Source organism: Mustela nivalis (assembly GCF_964662115.1).
Source record: "Mustela nivalis genome assembly, chromosome: 13".
In the NCBI taxonomy this organism is placed as follows: Eukaryota; Metazoa; Chordata; class Mammalia; order Carnivora; family Mustelidae; genus Mustela; species Mustela nivalis.
The window spans coordinates 16,657,725-16,679,114 of NC_139032.1; the positions used below are offsets into that span (position 1 = coordinate 16,657,725).

At 43.8% G+C, this 21,390-nt stretch overlaps 1 protein-coding gene across 3 annotated transcripts in view; it reads left to right on the forward strand.

The window, feature by feature from the left end:
- The window catches only part of PCSK5 (proprotein convertase subtilisin/kexin type 5), a 449,308-nt gene that overhangs the window by 242,374 nt on the left and 185,544 nt on the right, over positions 1–21,390 (forward strand). For all 3 annotated transcript variants that reach the window (XM_082694464.1, XM_082694465.1, XM_082694466.1), the window contains exons 11-13: positions 6,961–7,078; positions 8,289–8,477; positions 18,153–18,289. In XM_082694464.1, the coding sequence (XP_082550590.1) occupies positions 6,961–7,078; positions 8,289–8,477; positions 18,153–18,289 (444 nt within the window). The remainder of the gene's footprint in view (positions 1–6,960; positions 7,079–8,288; positions 8,478–18,152; positions 18,290–21,390) is intronic.

Here is a 21,390-nt window from a genome sequence, read left to right on the forward strand (position 1 = left end):
TGCTGACCCAACCCATCCCTCGGGAAGCTTTGAAGTACAGACACCCCCCACCCCCCCCACCCCCCCATCCCCCTGCAGGCAGCCAGGTAGCAGTGTCTGGAAACATGCAAGGCCTCAGCAGCACCAGTGACAGCTGGCATGTTTGGAGCTGGCTGGAGTTGTTAGTAGAGCCTGAGATTTTAGGAAGAGCGAGGGAAAGATAAAAACAAGCCGTGCACAATAAGGCAGGTGTTGCTCCTGCTCCTCCCCGCCACCCCGGAGTCTGCATTTTGCACCACGGGACAGAAGAAAGCGCTGTAACTGTCACTCCGGCTTTCTAAGAAGCTTTGGTACCTTTCACCCTGAAATCTTTTAAAACAGTATGAAAGGAAGAGACTGATGTCGGAGAAAGGGATTAAGGAAAGGGATGTTGTGGGTAATTCTGGAAGCGTCCTTTCCATCTGTCTGCTATATTTAGGTGTCGAAATGCTGATAGAGGACTGAGGAGCTTTGCTTCCCACCTTTTCATTCTTAGGAATCTTACACTTGATGTTTTCCTATTTTGCTATTTATTTTTACTTGAAAAGGGCAGTCCTTCAGCAAACACCTAAGGCAAATGAAGTGTCATGGGTCCTCTCCTGTTTCACCCCCTCCCCCTATTTCGCACATTTGGCTTGGTTTGATTCACTGGCTCCAAGGCGAGAGGTGGGTGGGGGTGGCTCTGGAGGGGGCGGGGGGAGGGGAGTCCCTGGTGGGAGCAGTCCTCTCAGAGCAGGTGGTTCAGCACAGTGAGGATCAAAGAACCCAAAGGCGCGAGGCCTCCAACAGCTGCGGGACCTCTTTGATCCCAGGTTGGAGGCTCTCCCCACACAGATCAAGCAGTGCCCCTCAAGACAGGAATTCAGTCTGGTGGTTTACTTATAGGTAGAAGAGAACCTCAGCAGCCCGAGGGCGAGGACCCCCCCCCCCCCCCGCATCATGGTTGGCTCGCAGCTCACCCACAGTCTGTTCTCACCCCCTTATTTTCTGCCCTGTGTTTACCACGAAGGCCCATCCCCTTCTGACCGCCCACTCTGGGCTTGCTGGTTTCCTCCTCGCCCCAGGAAACCGCACGCAGACCTGGCGATCATTTGTCCAGGAGGCTGCGTCCTGGCCCCTGGAATGTCGTCCCTGTATCTCCACCTGGTTGAAAAGTTACCAGGTGCCAAAGCCCAATCCAAATACCACTTTCCCCTCCTGGGTCACCTTCCTGACTCCAAATTTCAGCTCACGTGTATCCAGCACTTTCTTTGCACCAGGCTCTACCAGGTTCCTTCCTCGCCATTGTTTGTTTGTTTTTAACCCATGGATTTGGTGCGCTTGTTACTCAGTGCATTTGTCTGTCTCATGGTGAAATCGTTAAGTTGCCCTTATCTCATGCCTGCCTAAGAATAGGTATCATTTTGTTTCTTCTGGGCCCTCACCGAGGTGACTATAGAGTAGTTGCCTTACACCCGCACGAGTGTTACAGTAACTAATCAGATCAGTTATTTGGATGTATTGAAACTGACCCTTTCTGATAATCAAATAAGGGAACCTAATTGACCAACCATGTTTCATATCTTGGTGATTATGTGCATCGTAACCAATATAAATAGGGTCCAACATGCCCGTTCACCCTCCGGTCACTCAATTATTGGTATTAAAAGATAGGAAAGCTCAAAAGCTTAAAAAGCAAAAAAATGTTTTTTAACCAACCAAATCCTTCTAAATATATCTAAGCGTAAATATAAATATTAAATCATTATTTATTTATTACTAAATATAAATAACTATAAATAACTATATAAATAAATAAATAAAATTTAAGAATATATAAATATAAAACTATAAATAAATATAAATATAAATAATCGTTATTTTTAGAGTCAGCATGAACTTTCCATTTGGTGTAATATTAAAAAAGAAGGAAGAAAGAAAGAAAAATCTTCAAAATAACTCCCTGCACTGGGTGGCTCAATCAGTTAAGCAACTGCCTTCTGCTTGGGTCATGATCCCGGGGTCCTGGGATTGAGCCCTGCCTCAGGCTCCCTGCCCAGATGGGAGTCGGCTTCTCCCTCTCCCTCTGCTACTCCCCTTGCTCATCCTCTCTGCTCTGTCAAATAAATAATTTTTTTAAAATCTTAAAAAAAAAAAAAAAAGATAGCTGGCTCCAGGAAGGACACTCCACCAAAAAGACATAAAACTATCCCAAGTTTCACTCACTGGGTACAGCTTCCTGTGCTCTGGAACTTTTTTTTCTCCCCCCCTGCTGAGCTTTCTAGCTTTTCTCTGGAATTGTTAAAGCCTCCTAGCTAGAGCTGTTGTTTCAGCTAAGTGTATCTACTTCCAAACTGTGCAGTCATTTCCTTATGTGCTTAACGATTAGCTTCCCTCAGCACTTCTAGTCTCATCAGATAGTGGAAACACACCTGCTGGAGAACATTATCTATTTTCTTGCCTTCTCTCGTTCATCTAGCTGGTGCAAGCAAGGGAAGCCTTCAGATTCCTTAGAATAAAAACTAGCTATACTTGGGGCACAAGACAATTCCACTCTTCTCGACTTATCTGCATAAACAGTCGTGCAGCCTAATGAGGCAAATAGAATGTTTTTCAAGTATTGCAGATTCCCTTTTTTTTCAGCTTGCCCGGCATCATTCTGCTTTGTGAAATCTACCTCAATAACTTTGCCTCAAGATCTTTAATTATTCTGTAAACATGCTTTGTTCCCTCGATAGCTTTCTAAATATTGATTTTTGAATCTTAATTAATGTTCCAACTATTAATTGAATGTTTGCTGCCCACACTCGTAGAAATGAAAAATGCAGTTTGAGCTGCTTGGATTCCTCCTCACACCATTATAGTATCTAACTTTATAGAGTCTTGCATTTTACACAAAGCTTGCCCAGAGACAGCTCTGCTTGATCATCATAAAGTGATTTTCAGGCTCAGGTTTTACTCTGAGCTTGGCATGAGAAACACGTGCAAATAAAACTAATTTCGGTACGAATGGCCATAGCACCGCAAGTTATTCTCCTGATATATTTACTATGATCGTAATTTTTTTTTTGAAAATGTGAATATTGGTTCTATACTTAAATAAATATGGTGTGTTAATGATGACTTCACAGAAGTCGGTAATAAAAAGAACAAAGCTCTAGATTCCCCTTAAAATTCTCATGTAAACACTTTATGCCCCTTAGTAAAATAAATAAAATTTCTCCTCTATCAGTTGAGTTCCTTCACTTCACAAGTATGCATAGAAGCTCTCCTCTAAGCACAGGTACTCTGCAGACACTGATGGCTGTTCCCAGTAACAGTGTGATGGCCAACTAACTTGACCCAGGTAGTCACCCAAAAAAGATCTGTTTTGGGGGCACCTGGGTAGCTCAGTCAGTTGGGCATCTGCCTTCAGCTCAGGTCATGATCTCAGGGTCCTGGGATCGAGCCCCGTGTGGGGATCCTTGCTCAGCGGGGAGTCTGTTCTCTCTCTCCCTCTGCCCCTCCTTCCCATGTTCTCTCTTAAATAAATCAATAAAATCTTTAAAAATTTTTTTAAAAAGATCTATTTCTGGATTTATAGGTCATTTTAAAGTATGAAAACTCTGTATTATATTTTTAAAATTGTGTCAGTTATAATCATATCTTTAAAAAAAAAAGTAATGCTTCCGAACTACTTAATAGCTATTTCCCTAGCTAACATCATGCTTTAAAAGAGTTTATCCGCCAACATGTTCTTTGTGCGATTATTTTCTCATTAGTATTTACTGAAAACCAAACAAGTAATTGCCAAGAGAATACATGGAGTTGGTATATTGCCAACATCACCACCCCTCTTAAAAAGATACACTTTATTTTCTTTTTTTCTTAGGCTGGGTATCATGACTGTGGACAAATACACAATTTCCAGTATTTTAAAATACAAAACATCTCCATGACCAAATAGGCTTTACCGATCTAATGGAATTCCTTCATTGATTAATATTCTATTAATATGATTTTTTTTTTCCATTCACCTGCCAGTTTGTAGTCGAACTGGAACTAGCCAGCCTCTTTTCTGACCATCTACTTGGGATAGATGCATGAATGGACATTGTCTCTGGAGGGTAGGAATAGACTCAGAAAAGGAAACAAATTTAGAGCCTTTATAAAGACTCAAGGTGCTTTTCTACTTAACTCAAATTTGTTTCTCAGGCTTGAAGCATTTGTTGTATTTGATGACTCTGGGTGTTAATTTATGTCCTAAGGGTTGTTAGGCTGACAGTTACTGGGGACGGGGATGGGGGGAGGCAGCAAGAGCCCCTAAGCCAGAGTGCAGGCAGCCCTCGCTTTGCCCCCACCGACCCTCCCCAGTTCCTACCCAACCTCTTCCCTTCTCCGCTCATGCCAATCAAATCTTTCATCTTTTTTCCCTAAACTGAGATCAAATGATAAGTTGCGCTACTTTAAAACCGCTTGATACGATCGTGGGGACATTTGGGTGCTGGGCAGAGTCAGAGAGCCTGGCATGGCAATGCGTGTTTGGCAATAATTTCAGTCCCTCTAGGGAAAACAATGCCTTGAATGTTCACGATGAAATGATACAGATCATTGCCTGCATTGATGGTTAAGTGATAAGTGAGAATCTGGGATATCCATGAACTTGCATAAGAAATGTCCACGATTCGGTTTCCTTAAGCCCACACTTGACATTCCTCCTATAAAGCATGGATCACTCTGACTCTGTTTTAGCGAAGGAGGTGAGATCGCCTCATGTCATGTCCTGTAACTGAAACTAAGTTGTTGATACAGACCTGCTAATATACAGTTACCAATCTGTCATGAAGTTATTGATGAGTTTTGCTTTCTTCATTTGCTTTCTTCATTCTTTTCTGGCTGTATTTCCAGGATTTTACAATACATATACATTTCTTTTTAATCAAGAAATAGTCATTTATAATAGCAGTTACAAAAGTACATGTATGAGAATCCCACAAATATTCTTGCTATCCCTAAGTCAGTTTATTCAGTTTCCTTCAGTATGTCCTGTCCAGCTGAGTACCTGATATTATAATAATGAGCCCTTACATTTGTATAGGTCTTGATGAAGAGTTTCTCACGTGGGACAAATAGCAGTACTTAATCAACTCAGTAATGGTGACAGGATAGACAATCATATCACAAGGAGATTGTGGGTTAGCTATTTTTTCTTTTTTGCCAAGAATTATGTAATTAGCAAATAGCAAGGATATAGCAGTATTTCCTAATCCTAACACCGTTTTCCTTTTTTATATGCAGTCATTTTTTTTTCCATATGTATAAATTTCTGCGAAGTCCCATGAAGCATATGAAGAAATAGAAGTCCTAGCTCCTGTCATCAAGCAGTTTGCAGTATAGTAGGGGTACGAAAACATTTGCTCATGGAATTAGCCATTCAATTAATAAGACATAAGTAAAAAGTGCAGTGTGTAAGACAGTGTCTGCACATAGAAGGCACTCAAATGTTGGATGGATGCATGAATGGGTGGCTGGATGGCTAGATGGGCAGAAGCTCAGACAGACGGACAAATTTATTAGAGTTATAGGTATTAGTAAAGAGAAAAGTTCCTTCATGACAGATGGCTGAGTTTCAGTAAACGTCCATTGACTTTCATTGATCAAAGGATATTTCAAGGAGAAGATAGGCGAGCGAAGCCTTCTAGAACTTGGGAGTAGCGTGTGACCCTGCAGAGAGCGGGTTTCAGCATAAGCCAAAGCAGTGAGGCAGAAAAAGCAAGGTATGACTGGGAACGGTAAAGGAATGACCTTCCTAAGCATAGATTTTGGTGAAGAGGTTGTTTTGCAAGTAGAATGGAACTCTATCATCGAGTGTCTTGAATTGCAAGTGGAAGTACTGAAATAATCCATAAGCATGGGCAGTGACAGATATTTTCATGTAAAATAATATCATACAGAAAATGCCTTATAGGCAACAAATCTGGCAGCAATATGACTTTGTGTTAAATACAAAGATATGAGATGGTTTGAGGTGGAGATTTTTAAATATTTGCTGAGATTTTAGAATATTTTTTAGAAAGAACTACACATATGGATATTGCTGTATCATCATTAAAATATTCCTATATGCAGGAAACAGAGGGTCACTGGAGGGATGGGGTGGGGGTAACAATAAATTTTAAAAATATTCGAATATGTGACTGGAACTTCTGAGACCATTATGTCAAATGTAGATTTAGATCAATAGGTATTCTTACTGAGAATCACAAGATTACAACATTGGAAGACACATCTAGAAGGCTCCAAATATTGCATGCATAAAGTTTAATCAATTTTTCCTATGCTGGAGGAAAGGTAATAATTGTTGTCTTCTGAGATGTCTGGCCTTACTCCTGGGTATGTCAGAAAACTGGCATTTCTTGCATGTGCATTCTTAGTGTGCCAAGAGAAGGTGTAGACACTGTCCTTTTTCCTTAAACCTATTCATTATGTTACAAAATTGATGAGGTCATCGCTTGAAGTGTTTACCAGGTAAGGCCTTGGAGCAAAAAGTGGGTTAGAACCAGCTCAACCACAGCTCCTTGGTCTTAGTTCTCTCTCTGTTCCTCAGTGGCCTTGTACCGTGAATGACGATCACAATAGCACCAGCATCTTCACATCTTACCTTAACAGCTTAACATCTCCATGATGTTAAGTTACACGGAAAAAGACGGTCTAGTGCCTGCCACATGGTAATAATCCATACACGATAGTCCTGTTACGAGTCCTAATACATCATTGCTGAATAATCGACATCCATTTTATGACCTTGTTAGGTTTGTTCACATGTGTTGTTATATTTGTTTTTTGTTTCTTTTTTTTAATCATGGCTAGAAAGAATGCTAAGATCCCATGGGGATATGTTTGGGCTCTTGGCCAGAACTCAGTATAGACAGCCTAGGTTGATTCTAACTTCCATGAAGCTGACCAGCCTCTTGCCTCCCCTAGTGAGCCACCTGTATGGATTTGGACTGATGGATGCGGAAGCCATGGTGACGGAAGCCGAGAAGTGGACCACCGTTCCCCAGCAGCACGTGTGTGTGGAGAGCACAGACCGGCAAATCAAGTAATACTCGTGGCAAGCAGTCAGCATAGCAATTTCCTGAAAGGGATCAGGCTGGCCCGAGTGCTCTAGACAGCCTTTGTTATCCATGGAAGCCGAAATCTTGTGTTGTGTGTGTGTGTGCTTTTTTTTCCTAGCGTAATTATAAAATTCTTAAAGAACGTCTAGGATGCTAAGCTGTTAAATCCACATAATAGGATCCAAGGATCCTTGAAAGCATCTCACAACAGGGGATTTGGAGGACCCTTACAAATGGGCATTCTTAAGGTTTCTACTCGGCCAGTATTTGTTTCATGGTGCAGATGTTCTCCCTAAGTCAGGGTACTCCAAAATCCTAAAGTTGGTATTCTGGAAACTGAACTCTATAACATATAATTGCGAATTATATTTTCAGTATAGTATATAAAGATAACAATAGGTTGGAAGTAAAATGGATAGAAAATAAGAGGTAGGGGGCGTATCTTTCCTATGGTTCAATGACCGCCTCAGAGACAGAGACCATGTCTCTGACCATGAACCTTGACCATGAAGGAAGAGGAAGAGTCCCCATAGGAAGAACAGCCAAAAACAAACAAACAAACTTCAGGCACAGTCTCAGGAATCACCCCCAACTTGAACTGTTGTCAGTGTGACCAGAGCCCCGTGTTCAGGGGGAACAGTGACACAGGAGAAAGCTAGTGAAGAAGCCAGGCACGTTCAGGCCAGAGGAAAGGTGTGCCCTGTGAGTTATAGAGCAAGGAAGTGGTAGACCAGGGATTTGAACCAAGGTCACGGTAACCCCCGAGCCTTCCCCATACCGCCATGCCCTCTAGCAGTAGTCCAAAAAGTATATTCCACAGATCGGCAACATCACTGTCACCTGGGAACTTGTGAGAAATGCACGTTCTTGGAGCCCCCTCAGCCCCACTCAATCACACATTGCAGACAGAGGCTCGACTCTCTGCGTTTCAACAAGGGGATACCCTCAGGTTTGATAGCCCTCCCTGCATGAAGATAAAAGAACCCCACTCCCCCCATTTTCTGTCACTGGCATCTTTCCTACTCTCTGATAACCAGGGTTAATCCTTGAAGGGACCTTGGGTGATGGCACTGTGTCCTTTAGAAATCAGCCACCAGCGGCTCGTGTGACACGGCGTCATCATTCCGGGCCCACAGTTCTACGCAGCTGAGCCCCTCCAGTGCTCTGCTCACACTCAGTCTTTCTCTGTTGCAGGACCATTCGCCCCAACAGTGCGGTGCGCTCCATCTACAAAGCTTCAGGCTGTTCCGATAACCCCAACCACCACGTCAACTACCTGGAGCACGTCGTTGTGCGCATAACCATCACCCATCCCAGGAGGGGAGACCTGGCCATCTACCTGACCTCGCCCTCAGGGACCAGGTCCCAGCTTCTGGCCAACAGGTACTGTGATGGCCTCTGGCCACCGGGGCATACAGGCGACACCAACACTCCACTGTTGTGGAAGGTATAGAGTGTCACTCAACCCTAAGAACCAGCTTAGGGGGCACTTAGATATCAAGATGGCACAGTCAGAGCTCTCACTGCCCATACATAATGAAAGGGGATAGGGTGCCGGGGTTGTGGTGGTGTCCAACTCTTGATTTCCCCTCAGGTCATGATCTCAGGGTCCTGAGATCAAGTCACATGTTGGGCTCTGCACTCAGCGGGGAGTCTGCTGGGGGGATTCTCTCTCAGCCCCTCTTCCTTCACCCCTCCCCCCCCAAAATAAATAAATAGAATCTTTTTTTTTTAAATGAGAGATGAAAAACTGCCTAGAATCTGTAGGAATGGGACAGTGTAACATTTAATACTTGGATAATATTGCAGTGATGCCACAGAAAGAAGGCCACCTGTTGTTTACCCTAACAAAGAATTGCAGAGCACTACCTCCTTAGGCCTTTGAGATTGTCTCCCCGGCCCTTAAACATCTACCAGCATTTGTTACAGATTAACTGAATTCTCTGGCCCAGTCCTTGTCCAAGGTTAAAGGAAATTCCATGTGATTGATTGATTGATTGATTGATAAGATTTAATTTTTGTTTTGGGGGGTTTTTTCCCCCTAAGATTTTATTTATTTATTTGACAGAGATCACAAGTAGGCAGAGAGGCAGGCAGAGAGAGACAAGGGGAAGCAGGCTCGCCATCAAGCAGAGAGCCCAACACAGGGCTCAATCCCAGGACCCTGGGATCATGACCTGAGCCGAAGGCAGAGGCTTTAACCCACTGAGCCACCCAGGCGCCCCATTCCATGTGTTTTAAAACAGGTGTGGGCAAATTTTTTTTTCTGCAAGGAGCCAGTTAGTAAATGTTTTGAGCTTTGCAGGCCATGTTTCTGTGGCAACTGTTCAACTCTGCCTCAGAGCAAAAAAGCACCTAGGCCATGTGAATGAATGGGTGTGGCTGTTTTCCAATGAAGCTTTATTTACAGAATAAATAAACAGGCAGCAGGCTGGATCTGGCTTGAAGACTGACTGTAAAGGTTAGCCCTTTAATCTTTATTGCCCAAGAGGGTACTCAGTTTCTTGTCTTAGCCTCTTGCCTTTTCCCTGCTCCCTGCAAACACTGATCCAGAAAGTAATTGCACTGCCCCGATCCTGCCGAAATTCCAGAATGTTCTAGCAACCAGTTTTCTTTTGCTGCATAGGTTTTTGAATGGTTGGGAGCATGGGTAACAGGTGCTTATCAAGAAGTGGGACGCCTGGGTGGCTCAGTTGGTTGAGCGGCTGCCTTCAGCTCAGGTCATGATCCCAGCGTCCTGGGATCGAGTCCAGCATTGGGCTCTCTGCTCTGCAGGGAGCCTGCTTCTCCCTCTGCCTCTGCCTGCCACTCTGTCTGCCTGTGCTCACTCTCTCTGACAAATAAATAAATAAAATCTTAAAAAAAAAAAAAAAAAAAAAAGTGGGACCCGAATGGGGCCAAGTCAGGTTGTCTTATACCCTTTGTTCCCTCTGTGGTTCTAAAATGTAAACCACAGCTTCTTTAATTTGATATTTTTTCCTCTGAGACGAACATTTAATGGAAGCAGAAGTCTTATCATGAATGGCGTGTATTTGAGAGCCAGTCTTTCATGCAGACATAGCCCCTGCCCACATAGCCAGGTGACCATGGCAGAGGTGGTCTTTGTTAGGGCTGACCATAGGCCAGCGGGGTTGAGAGGCCTGGGGCTGATGCAGTCCTACAGAACCTAAAGCGAGATTGAGCAAGTGCCAGTTGCTTTGCAAAATCCCCAAATTCATCTGCTCTAGGACTGTGAGAACGAGAGCAGAAGCAGTTCTGGATGATAGTATCTGGGCGTACAGAATCCGAAATCTTCAATTACATTTTGCAACTGTGCTTGGCAGACTTGTGTTCTTTAAAACTTCACATCCTCCATCACTGCACGGGGAAACGTAGGCTTAGGGCTTGATGCAGCACAGCTTTGCCAGAATGAGGGGCTGCAGGTGCAAAGAGGGGCAGGCTGCTCTGGCCTCAGATCCCTGGACGTGCCACCCGTGCCCTCCTCCCGCCGCAACCCGGGGTCTCAGCTGCTGCCTGCCGCATGCTTCTTTCCAGTGGGCGAGGCCTTCCCCTGCGTGGTTCCGTGATTAGGAGGTCACACCAGCTGCTGCTACTGAAGCGAGGGAAGACCTTTTTCCCCATTTTTCTTTCTTTATCTTTGCCTTTATTCGTCTGCGTTAAACTTGAACGAGTACGCAGGTGAAACACGGGGGCGCAAAGGTTTGCTTCACGCATGTGCGGCTGAGACGCCTCCAGCCTCCTCTGTTGAAGAGAAAACAGCCCCTTCATGGTCGCTGTGGGCTTGGAAAACTCAGGCTTTCTGGGCCTTTCCTGCCTCTGGCGTTATTTCTAGTTGGCCTCAGCCCGGGATGACTTCAGTGTGGAGGCTGATAAGCCAAGGAGCTGTGGACCCCATCACCGGCTTTGGCGGATTATCCTGCGCAGGCGCAGGCTTCTGTCCAGCACGCATGCGCAGGCTTCAGTCCTGCACGCCTGCGCAGCGGTGGAGCCCCCTACTTTGCCCTTTGCAAAGTGCGGAACCCAGCACTGCTGCTTGGCTTCTGCAGGAGGAAAAAAAAGCAGGTGTTTCAGATACTCAGTGACTAGTGGTGGGGAAGTGGACCTCAGTTTCCCCCCATCAAGACTCCCTGGGAATACAGTAGCTACTCGACGTGGGTCTTCTCTGTCTGGAACGTTTTCTCCAAGGGCTGGTCTTTTGTGTGTGTGCCATCTCGTTGCTGAAAGGAAGGAGGTGGATGGACCCGGGGGCCAGAGGGCCTGGAGACACCCCAGAGATGTAAAGGAGGTTATGAGTTCATTTGTCCGCGGTTCCCCGGATCACATCACTCTGAGCAGCTGATCCCTGAAGCGTAAAACAGTGGCACCCAGCCCCAGAAGCACGTCCAGTGTCTGAGGCCAGGCTCTCCTGCCCTTGCTGTGCTTGATGCCCGGAGCATTCCTTCAACTGAGGTGGCTAAGGAGAGAGAGGTCTTTGTGGCATTTTCTTTCCTTCCTGGCATGTTCTGAAGCTCTCCTTTTATGAGACGAAGTGTCTACTCAGAACCTTTTAGTCTCTGACCTAGGGGCCGGGGGTCCTTGTGTCCCCTCACCTTGGCCCATGTTTCAAGGCCCATTCCCTGGGGTTGCTGAGGACAAGCAGCATAGGAAAGGGGTGGGGATGGGCCAAAGGGAAGCCCTGCTCCCCGCCTGGTGGCCTTCACGTTGGCCTGCAAGGCAACAATACTTCTACAAGGAAAGGGGGCTAGGTCAAGTTTTGGAAGGAAATTGTGTGTCAGAGGTTATTAATGAGAGCATTAAATGGTACCCCGGTTGGACACTTAGCTTTTTTTCAAAGAAGTCAAGCTTTCTAAGGAGGACCATGTTAAAGCAAAGAATGGCATGTATTTGAAAGAGACCTCTCAACAGTCACAACAGGAAGTGAGGAACCACTCCGGAGTGAGGGGTCCCTTGAGACGAAGAGGCAGAGCTGAGGTGGTCCAGAGCCATCCCCGCGTGTTTCAGTGCTGTTTATCCCCCACACAATTCCTTGGGAATCGATTTTCTGCGAGGTCACTGAGCCCATGTGGGCCGTCTGGAACCCCTCAGTGCCTCCCCCGTCCCGGCTGACGGGCACTTGCTAGAACTCCCGTGGAGAACAGCTGTTGGAGGAAGAACGCTTACCCAAGCACCTGCAGGTGCTGGACCCTGGAAGGCACACAGCAGCGTTCAGAACTAGTCCAACGTGAGCGTGCCCCATTAGCCCAGCATGGGAGCACCCCTGGCAAGCCAGGTTGATAATTTAGGGGGTGGGAGTGACGAGTACACAGAGCAGGCCTGGAATGGGCAAATGGTTAGTTTCTTCTAATCCCTCTGTTTTCTCCTGCCCTCACACCCTCCCGGTCCTCCTCTTGGCCTGCGCACCCTGCCTCGCAAAAAGTCGCCCTGAATAATCAGCATAAATGATTTATTTCAGGGGAGAATCTGGAGGTCTTGAATTGGGGTGGGGGGATCTAGGTGGGCTTGGGCTCCTTTAACATGTTTTTAGACAAGCATAACTTTAGATTAGCCTTTTTTTTTTTAAATACCACCACATATTCAAATTCTGCCTTGCAAAAGTTTTGCAACAAAAGCCAGCTTCATGAGATTCTTCCTTCAGCTGCATTTGTTAGAATTATGAAAAGCAGTCTTTCTCCCCATAAGTCTCCCCTTCCCCCCGAGTCAGTGAGTTGGAGATTTAGTGTAGCTGTATTGGCCCTCTGTTCCAAATTTTGGCTTCTGACTGAAAGCTGAAACTTTGCCTTTCTTTCTAAATTTGATTACAGACGAATATCTCTGCTTCTAATTATGGTCTTAAGTAGAGAGAAGGTACACTTTCGAGTCTGCAAAGCCTATAAGCTTCTATAATTAACTATGTTTAAATGTGGTGTTTATATTTGAGTCATTTCTGTTGCTGCCCAAATGTTCAATGACAGACTATTGACATTCGTAAAGGATCACGCCATGTAAGTGCATTTGTGGCTTGCAGTAAAAATTACACTTTGGCAGTGGAAATTTTGCATTCCAGTAAGGCGTCCCCATACGAATCCTCTTCGTTGCTCCAAAAGAAGGTACAGCCTTTGGAGTTAGAGCTGGGCTTGTCTGGATTTCACCAATTTCTATGTTTGACTTTGAAAAGTGAGTCTCTCCACTAGAAAACAGATGCCAAGGTTAGGGTCCACCTCACACGGCTGTCACAAGTGTTGAGTAAGATCACTCACAGCAAGTCCTTAGCACCACTCCTGGAACACACAGTAAGCACTTAGTGAGTGCTAACCCTGATTTACACTGCCCCAAAGTGCCCAAAAGTGCTGCCCAAAGCACCTGATGGAGGACTCCATCAGACACAGATGGCTGGGCCCCTCTCCCAGAGTCTGATCCTGTACGTCTGGGTGAGGTCCATGAATCTGCATTTCTAAGAATCTTCCAGGTGATATGGAAGTTGCCTGTCCACAGACCACATTTTCAATAGTACTGGTTTAAAAGATCACCCAGCTTTTCATACAACATTCTTGTTATGTTCATGTCCTCAAAAGACTTGCTGGGTGCTGTGTGAGTAATTTACAAAGGCGTCTGTAATCAGAAACAGATACTTAGATAAAAGCTATCCACTCTTAAATGGAATAAATCTGCAAGATTGCAAGCATACATCATAGATCCACAACAAGGAATGCGTGTTGGGCCCGGTCAGTAGTAAGTAATAGTATGCAGGTTGAAAGTCTTTTTTCTTAAAAACTCATATTTTTAGTATTTCAGGTCTCTAGAACTAGTCCCTTTCTCTCTCAGCCTTTCTTAAAGAAGTAATTTAGATGAGGAGAGAGAGAAAAACTTAATAGTGTGTTTTAAACACCCTATTTCAGAAGCAAATCATTTAAAACTTGCAAAAGCCAAACAGCTAAAGAAAATAAAAAAAACCACATGACAATTAAGCCAAATGAGTGCTTCGAGCACTCTGTAAGTCCTACGTGAAGTTGCGATAAAGCACTAAAAAGAAAATAATAATTAAGTAATTTCAGGGACAGAGAAAGAAAAAAAGGAAACTTCTAAAAATATCTGTCTAAAGTCTAATTCTGTAGTGAACATAAATACTGTTTGGGGAGTAGTAGATGATTCTGAAATTAAGATCCATTTATAACCTGGGCAATAATTATATGATAACACATAGCTGTCAGTACTTATAAAATGTCTTGTTATTTAGTTGCCACAACAGCACTGAAGAATGTTGTAGCCTTGACACATTGGCTAGAGTCTTTAAGCGAAAGGGGGAAGAAAGCTTACACTAATTATATGAGTTATTTCCTGAGTTAATTCCTCAAAAGGATGTACTATACTTAATGGCAGTCTTTTCTACCAGCCTTCATCCAAAGTAATTTATTTGAAAGCCACTCACAGGGATCGGGCTGTGGGGCACCATTTTAATAACTGGATGCGTAACTTCTGCTACCACAGGTGTATATCATTTCATAGAGCACACGATTATGAAGTCAACTTTGACGGATAGGCCACGGGGGTAATTAATCCTGGCTTCTGCACACTGGTCCTGCTTTGTGGACATTTCATCCATGCTGATAACGTTGGCATGTGTTGGGTTTCTTCACTGTTGGCCCGGCACGGACATTCAGACTGGGCATTGGACTTTTTAGCCGATAAGTGGAGACCACACAGAATCTCTTTAGCTGGTGTCCACTGTGGTTGGACACTTGCTTGTCTTGAGCAAGTGTGTTGTTTGCAACACAAATCGAATCTACTACGAGCGTTACCTTTTGTGATACACAGATGAAGCCGGGTTGTTCATTGTCACAATGCCAAAAATTGGGACGAGTTTAAGTGCTGAATCGGAAGACAATAAAGAACGGGGTGAGACTAGAAACGTGAATGGTCAGGCTGGTCGATCCAACAGCAGTCATCAGTGTCTATTTCTTTCCCCATCAACTCTTTCAGCAAAATGCAATGATCGTGTTTGGCTGCATTTTTAATTCCTCTCCTCAACTTTTATGTCCACATGAAATTAATGGGCATTCAGCTCTGTATAAAGGGAAGAGACTGGGGTGGGAAACCGCTGAGCCCGATAGACAAAGCCCATTTATATTCCGGCTTTGAAACACTTATTTGAATGCTGATTATGGGTATTTCTTCTTGGCACCCAGTTTATATTTAATTTGGGTTCCAAATGTGATTTAAAAGTGATTGGCAGCAATGGAATGGTTTTCAAAGGTGGACAGGAAAGGGTGGAAGGGGAGAAGCCCAGGGTCTGCTAATCCAGCAGTCAAATAATTGACCCGTGAGTAATTAGAAGTTGGCTGGGGTTGTGGAAACAAGACTGCCCTTCATGTGATGGCAGCCTCCAGTCTCCTTTGTAGTTTTGGACATGCGGCAGTGAGCCAAATGCTCTGTCTAAACTGTTTGGGAATTGCTTTTAAGTTTGGCACTCTTGGAAAGGTATTATGTGACAAGTTGTTGCTCCGGTGCCCTCAAACGGCACAATGGCTTCAGCGATCTCAAGCCTAAACTCTGTGGGCTGAGAAGTGGTTCTAGACTGGTTTCTGCTTCCACGCATTTCTACATCAACACACTCCCTTTTGTAACATAAGTCTGAGAGGAAAGGCGATTTGAAAAGCCTCCTCCTTCCCCACCGCTGTTTTTCCTTTTCATCCAGCCTACTCCCCCCCTCCCCCCTTTTAGGTTTATGTGAAGGACTCTCTGTATGTAAGTCAGTTATATAATGGGCCAGCAATTTCTTCCTGGCCAGGTCTAGTTTTAAGCCATCCGCTTATGAAGCATAAGGGGTAGTGCATACATTATAGGATCTCCACAAAATGTACCATCCCTAATCTAGGGAAGCTCTTTAATAGATTGTTCATACTAGGAAGATATTCATCTAAGGAGCTACTATTTCCATCCCTGTTACCATGAGAGTAAGCCACCACATTCAATATGGCTCTCATTGAAATGCCACTCCTCTCTTCAGAACTAACCCTTACACATAGTCTACAGATATTCTAAAAAGAAAAAAAGGGGACTCTCACTCTTAGAAGCTTTGAAAATCACTTCCTACTGTGAACCCCATTATGGAAATTAACAAAACATATCTGAACATCCCAGACATCTGGGATATTCTCCAGTAAAGAGATCTGTTGGACTCTGCCTCAGCCTTTCTCAGATTTTCCCCAGTTTTCGGACCACGGGACACTTTGAGAATGCTGATAAGTACTTGCCTTTTTTCTTCTTCTAAGGTCTGAGGAACACATGGAGGTGATTTTTCCCATTTATCGTGTTTCTCTAGAGAAAACTGCCAAGTGTCTGCCAATTACATGACATGCTCCCATTACGCCAACCACCCCTTCAGTTTCAGGATCCAGCTGTCATTTTAGAGGGATCTTCAAACATATTGAAAGAATGCTTTTGTATGTAAAGAATTAGAATTCTAGTATATTAAATTATAAGGAGATTAAACTGGTTGTTTTTGGTTTCAGAAGGGCACTTTTCTCCCAATGGGAAGATATACATAGCATGCAGATTATACCCACCAATTCCCTTGCTGAGCATGAAATCAAAGTGAGGAGAGTTGATCGCATGTTCTGAATAGCCATCAACATCCAGTCGCCATGAACTTTGTCTCCATGGAAGGACAGATACGTCCCCAAAACAGGACATGGTTGCTCCTAAGACCATACTCAAGATATTCTTGCTTCCCTGTTTGCCCCTCTAGCTCTCAAGTTCTTTCTCTAGACACACATAATTTTTTAAGTTTTATTAAAAAAATTTTTAAAAACTGTCTCTTGCCCTATCTTTAACTTTTTAACCTTCTATTGTCCCATCTCTATAGAAATCTTTTTCTAAAAGTAGGTTGTACACTCCACACAGGGCTTGAACTCATGACCCCAAGATCAAGTGTTACATGTTCCAATGACTGACCCAGCCAGGCACCCCCTATAGAAATCTTAATATTTCTTTGGGTCATCAATTCTATATAATATGCCTAGATAAGTGACATGCCTCTTTCTTCACATGCTTGTTTTATACATTATCTATTGACGTTTCTTTATTCTTAATGAGGATTCTGTTTTCTTCTTTTCCTTCATGTTTTGTATCTCTCAGGATTACATCACAGGAAATAATGCTAGCTCTTTCATATAGAAATAGGGAAATTGGAGCTTAAAAAATCATTGGAAGAGCTAGAAGAGCAGAATGTAGGCTGAACTTACAGGCATGACTCCCTCAACTGGTTAAGATGACTGGACAGGGTCTTTTTACTGAGTCCTAATTTATGAACAATACAGTTCACTTTTTAATGTGAGTAATTTAGTGATGAATAATGCTCTATATCTATACACCATTATTTTCAAGATATAAAACAATTCCGTCACTGCTGGAACTTCCACCATGCCCCTTCTTCCCTCCTAGCCCCTGGCACCCACTGATCTGTTTCTGTTTATGTTGCCTTTTCTAGAATGTCCTAGAAATTGAATCCTACAGCACGTAGTCTTTTATGTCTGACTTTTTTCATTTAGCTTCAATGCTTTTGAAATTAATTCATGTTGTTGCATTTATTAGTAGTTCAATAGTTTTTATTGCTGGGTACTATTTTGTCATATGAATATACCAGAACTTGATTACCCATTCACTAGTTGAGAGACATCTGAGTTGTTAACAGTTTTCAAGAATTACAAATAAAGCTGCTGTGAACATTCATGTGGAGTTCTTTGTATGAACATATGTTTTCACTTCTTGGGTAAATGTCTGGGAGGGGGATTGTTGAGTTACATGGTAAGAACTACCAAACTGTTTTCAGAGCAGCTGTTCTGTTTGGCATTCCCATCAGCAGTGTAGGAGAGTTTCAGTTGTCCCACACCTTTAATACTTGGTATTATCACTCCTATGGGTAGAGTCATAACCTGGTTTTCCCGATACCCAAATGTTTACCCCTTCAGTATTGAGCTGAACCTGCTGATGGATACAAAAAGATCACTTATCATGGTCTTGCCTTGACCTTCATTGGATTCTAAATAATATAGAAAACAATGCTTTCTGGTTATCTCACAGGCTTTTTGATCATTCTATGGAAGGATTTAAAAACTGGGAGTTCATGACCATTCATTGCTGGGGAGAGCGAGCCACCGGTGACTGGATCCTTGAAGTTTATGATACCCCCTCCCAGCTGAGGAACTTCAAGACTCCAGGTAGGAACTCCCTTTACTATCATTTGGTTTACTCTGCAGAAACAAGTGATGGAATCTGTTTTGGCCTGGAAGGTTTTTGCATTTATATATCAACATCATCCTTTCTCATGTGATCCTATAGTTGGAGTATCTGTACATATTCCAGTTCTCAGTTATTACCATTTGAGGGGTAATGATTGAAGGCTCAAAGAATAAATGTTTTGATCTAAGTATAAGACAAAATGTGACAGCTATTGATTGACATTTCAGAATCTATGCTCTATCTAACCAGCTTCCCCCAGAAGCAAGCTAGCCTCATCTAGAGATGGTTTCCTTAATTATCTGTTCCTCTGAATTTGTTCTAAAATTAATTTTTAGTGCACACAAGACATTGAGCTTGGCCTGTGCAAGCTATGCTGGTTACCAGTAAAGAAAAATGAATGTTGGTATTCTGCCCCATGTGAGCCTAAGAGCTAAGGGAAAGGAATACTTTCTAGATGAGTAAAATGTGGAAATCACGATGTTAACAGAAACACATGGCCTGCCTCCATCTTCCTGCTAATATATGAAGCTTGTTTGTAACACAAAGTAAGGGAAAGTACAATTGCAGTTTGGGGCGGGAGACTGAAGATTTTCACAGCACCTGTGTTGTCCACAGTGGAGCCCTACGTAGTACTTGGCTCGGGGACAGGTGATCTGTTTCACAACCACCCCAGCTCCCACCCGGCTGTGGACACATCTGCAGTCATCTAAGAAATCCGTGCTTCCCAGTGCTCTCTCTATGCAGCCCATCTCAAGAAGATCCAGGCCTGAGGGCTTGTTTGGACTAATGGGTATCCAGTTCTAGCCCTCTCTGGATTGCAGAAGAAATTAACCCAGACATTCCGTAATTCATTGTAAGGGTGTGTGTTACTCAGAGAATTGTGTGCTGCATAGGGCAAAGGAGACACACAGCAGAACAGAGGAATGGAGCAGCCATTTGCCTTACTTTTGCCCACCGGTCAGGGAAAGGTGCTCATTCCGAGAGGTCCATTTTGGCCATGCATTTGACGATCTCTTCTCCCTAATTCTGTGATGGGGTTCCTCTGTGTTGCCCCAGAAGACCCACACTCAGGTGGCAGGTCACAACGAATAGGGAGATAAGATTCATTAAAGGGTATCCAGTTCCAGCTCTCTTCCAGTGTGCGTCATGAATAGAGTGTTGCCAAAGTGTGATCGAGAAATCAAATGTTGGTCAACAAGGCAGGATTGAAGGAAACCATTAAAATAAACTAGCCCCTGGTTTCTAGATGCTTTCATTGGTTCCTAACCTACTTAGTCCCCAGGAAATTCCTTTCCCCTCTCTTCCTCCTTCTGGGCCTTGCTCAGTGCTCATGTGATAGAGATACACTGGGTTGTGGCATTCAGGGGCAATGGTGGCTTGGTGACTTGGCTGTGCTGCCCGACCCCAGTGGATCCATTGGCAGGTGACAGTTGAGGGCTCTTATGTCTCAAGAGATCCCAGGGAAATCATCACTGTCCAAATACGATAGCTGTGTACCAAGGGCTGTGAAGTCTTAAGGCACAGACATAGGGGTACACTATCGAGAATATAAGACTAAAAGTGACAGTTCTTTACTGTCACAACTCTAAAGAATGTTGGTGATAAAATGCTTCTCCCCACAACAGCAAACTCCCCCTAGGGGCACACTCCTGGTAGACCTGGTAGACCTGGTATTTATGTGCAAGGGTCAGAGGCTGTGAATGTAAATCTCTCTGCCCTCCAGGAGTTCAGACTTCCTCCAGAGTTGGTGACGATCATCTGTGTTAGAGGCTGTCAGCAGTAGCCCAGATAACCTAGAGTTGTCTCTTTCCCAGCACTGGCTTCCACTTACACCGTTTAAATGTTCATGTGTAGTTCTAGTCACCTCTAGGCATTTTACTGATGTCCTTTTCTGCCAGAAGAGAGATAGCCTAATGCTATTACTGACCTGGAGTCAGGAGGCTTTAATAAATTCACACAGTCTTTGGATATCCTTCCTTTAACCAACCTTCCTGTTTAGGATTAGTCACAATATTGAAAAGGGACTTGTACTTCTATGTGTGGGCATGTGTTTCTTTCCGTGTGTGGGCATCATTGTTTCTCTGGTGTACAGTCCTAGGGAAGGCTTCTCTAATTAGTGAGGGATTTTTTTTAGTAAGCTGATAGAAATTCACTTAGAGACTTAGAATTTTCTAGCCCAATTAAATGGTAGAAATCATTCCCAAGTACATAGGTTCCTAATTCCGAACTGAGCTTCTATCTCTTTGTTTCTTCCCACTTGCTTATTATTAAAGCACATATTAAGGATTTTTTTTTAATTGAAGTGTAGTTGACACACAACTTTACATTAGTTCCGGGTGTACAACATGGTGACTCGACAAGTCTGTGTTAGCCACACAGGTGTGGCTACCACCTGCACCACACAGCGCTATAACAGGACCCTTGACTCTTGTTTCCCGTGCTGTGCCTTTCATCCCTGTGACCCATTCATTCCATAACGGTAAGCCTGTACCTCCTACTCTCCTTCTCTGATGTTGCTTCCTTCCCTTTCCTCTCTGGCAACCACCAGTTTGTTCTCTGTGTTTATGAATGAAATCGTATGGTATTTGCATTTCTTTGTTTCACTTTTCTCACTTAGCATAATCCCTTCTGGATTCATCCATGTTGTTATAGATGGCAAGATCTCATTCCTTTTTATGGTTGAGTAGTACTCCACTGTGTGTGTGTGTGTGTGTGTGTGTGTGTGTGTGTGTGTGCACGCGCACACACACAACTATGTATATACAGCATATCTTCTTTATCCATCCATCTCTCAGTGGACACATAAGTTGCTTCTACATCTTGGCTATTGTAAATAATGCTGCAATAAACATAGGGATACATATATCTTTTTAAAAAAGATTTATTTATGTGCTAGAGACAGAGCACACTACTGTGGGGACAGTCAGAAGAAAGAGAGAAACTCAAGCCGACTTCCCGTTGAACATGGAGCCCAATACAGGGCTTGATTCCAGGACCCTGACATCATGACTCAAGCCAAAATTAAGAGTCAAATGCTCAACCAGCTAGGCCACCCTGGAGCCCCTGCATCTGACTTTTT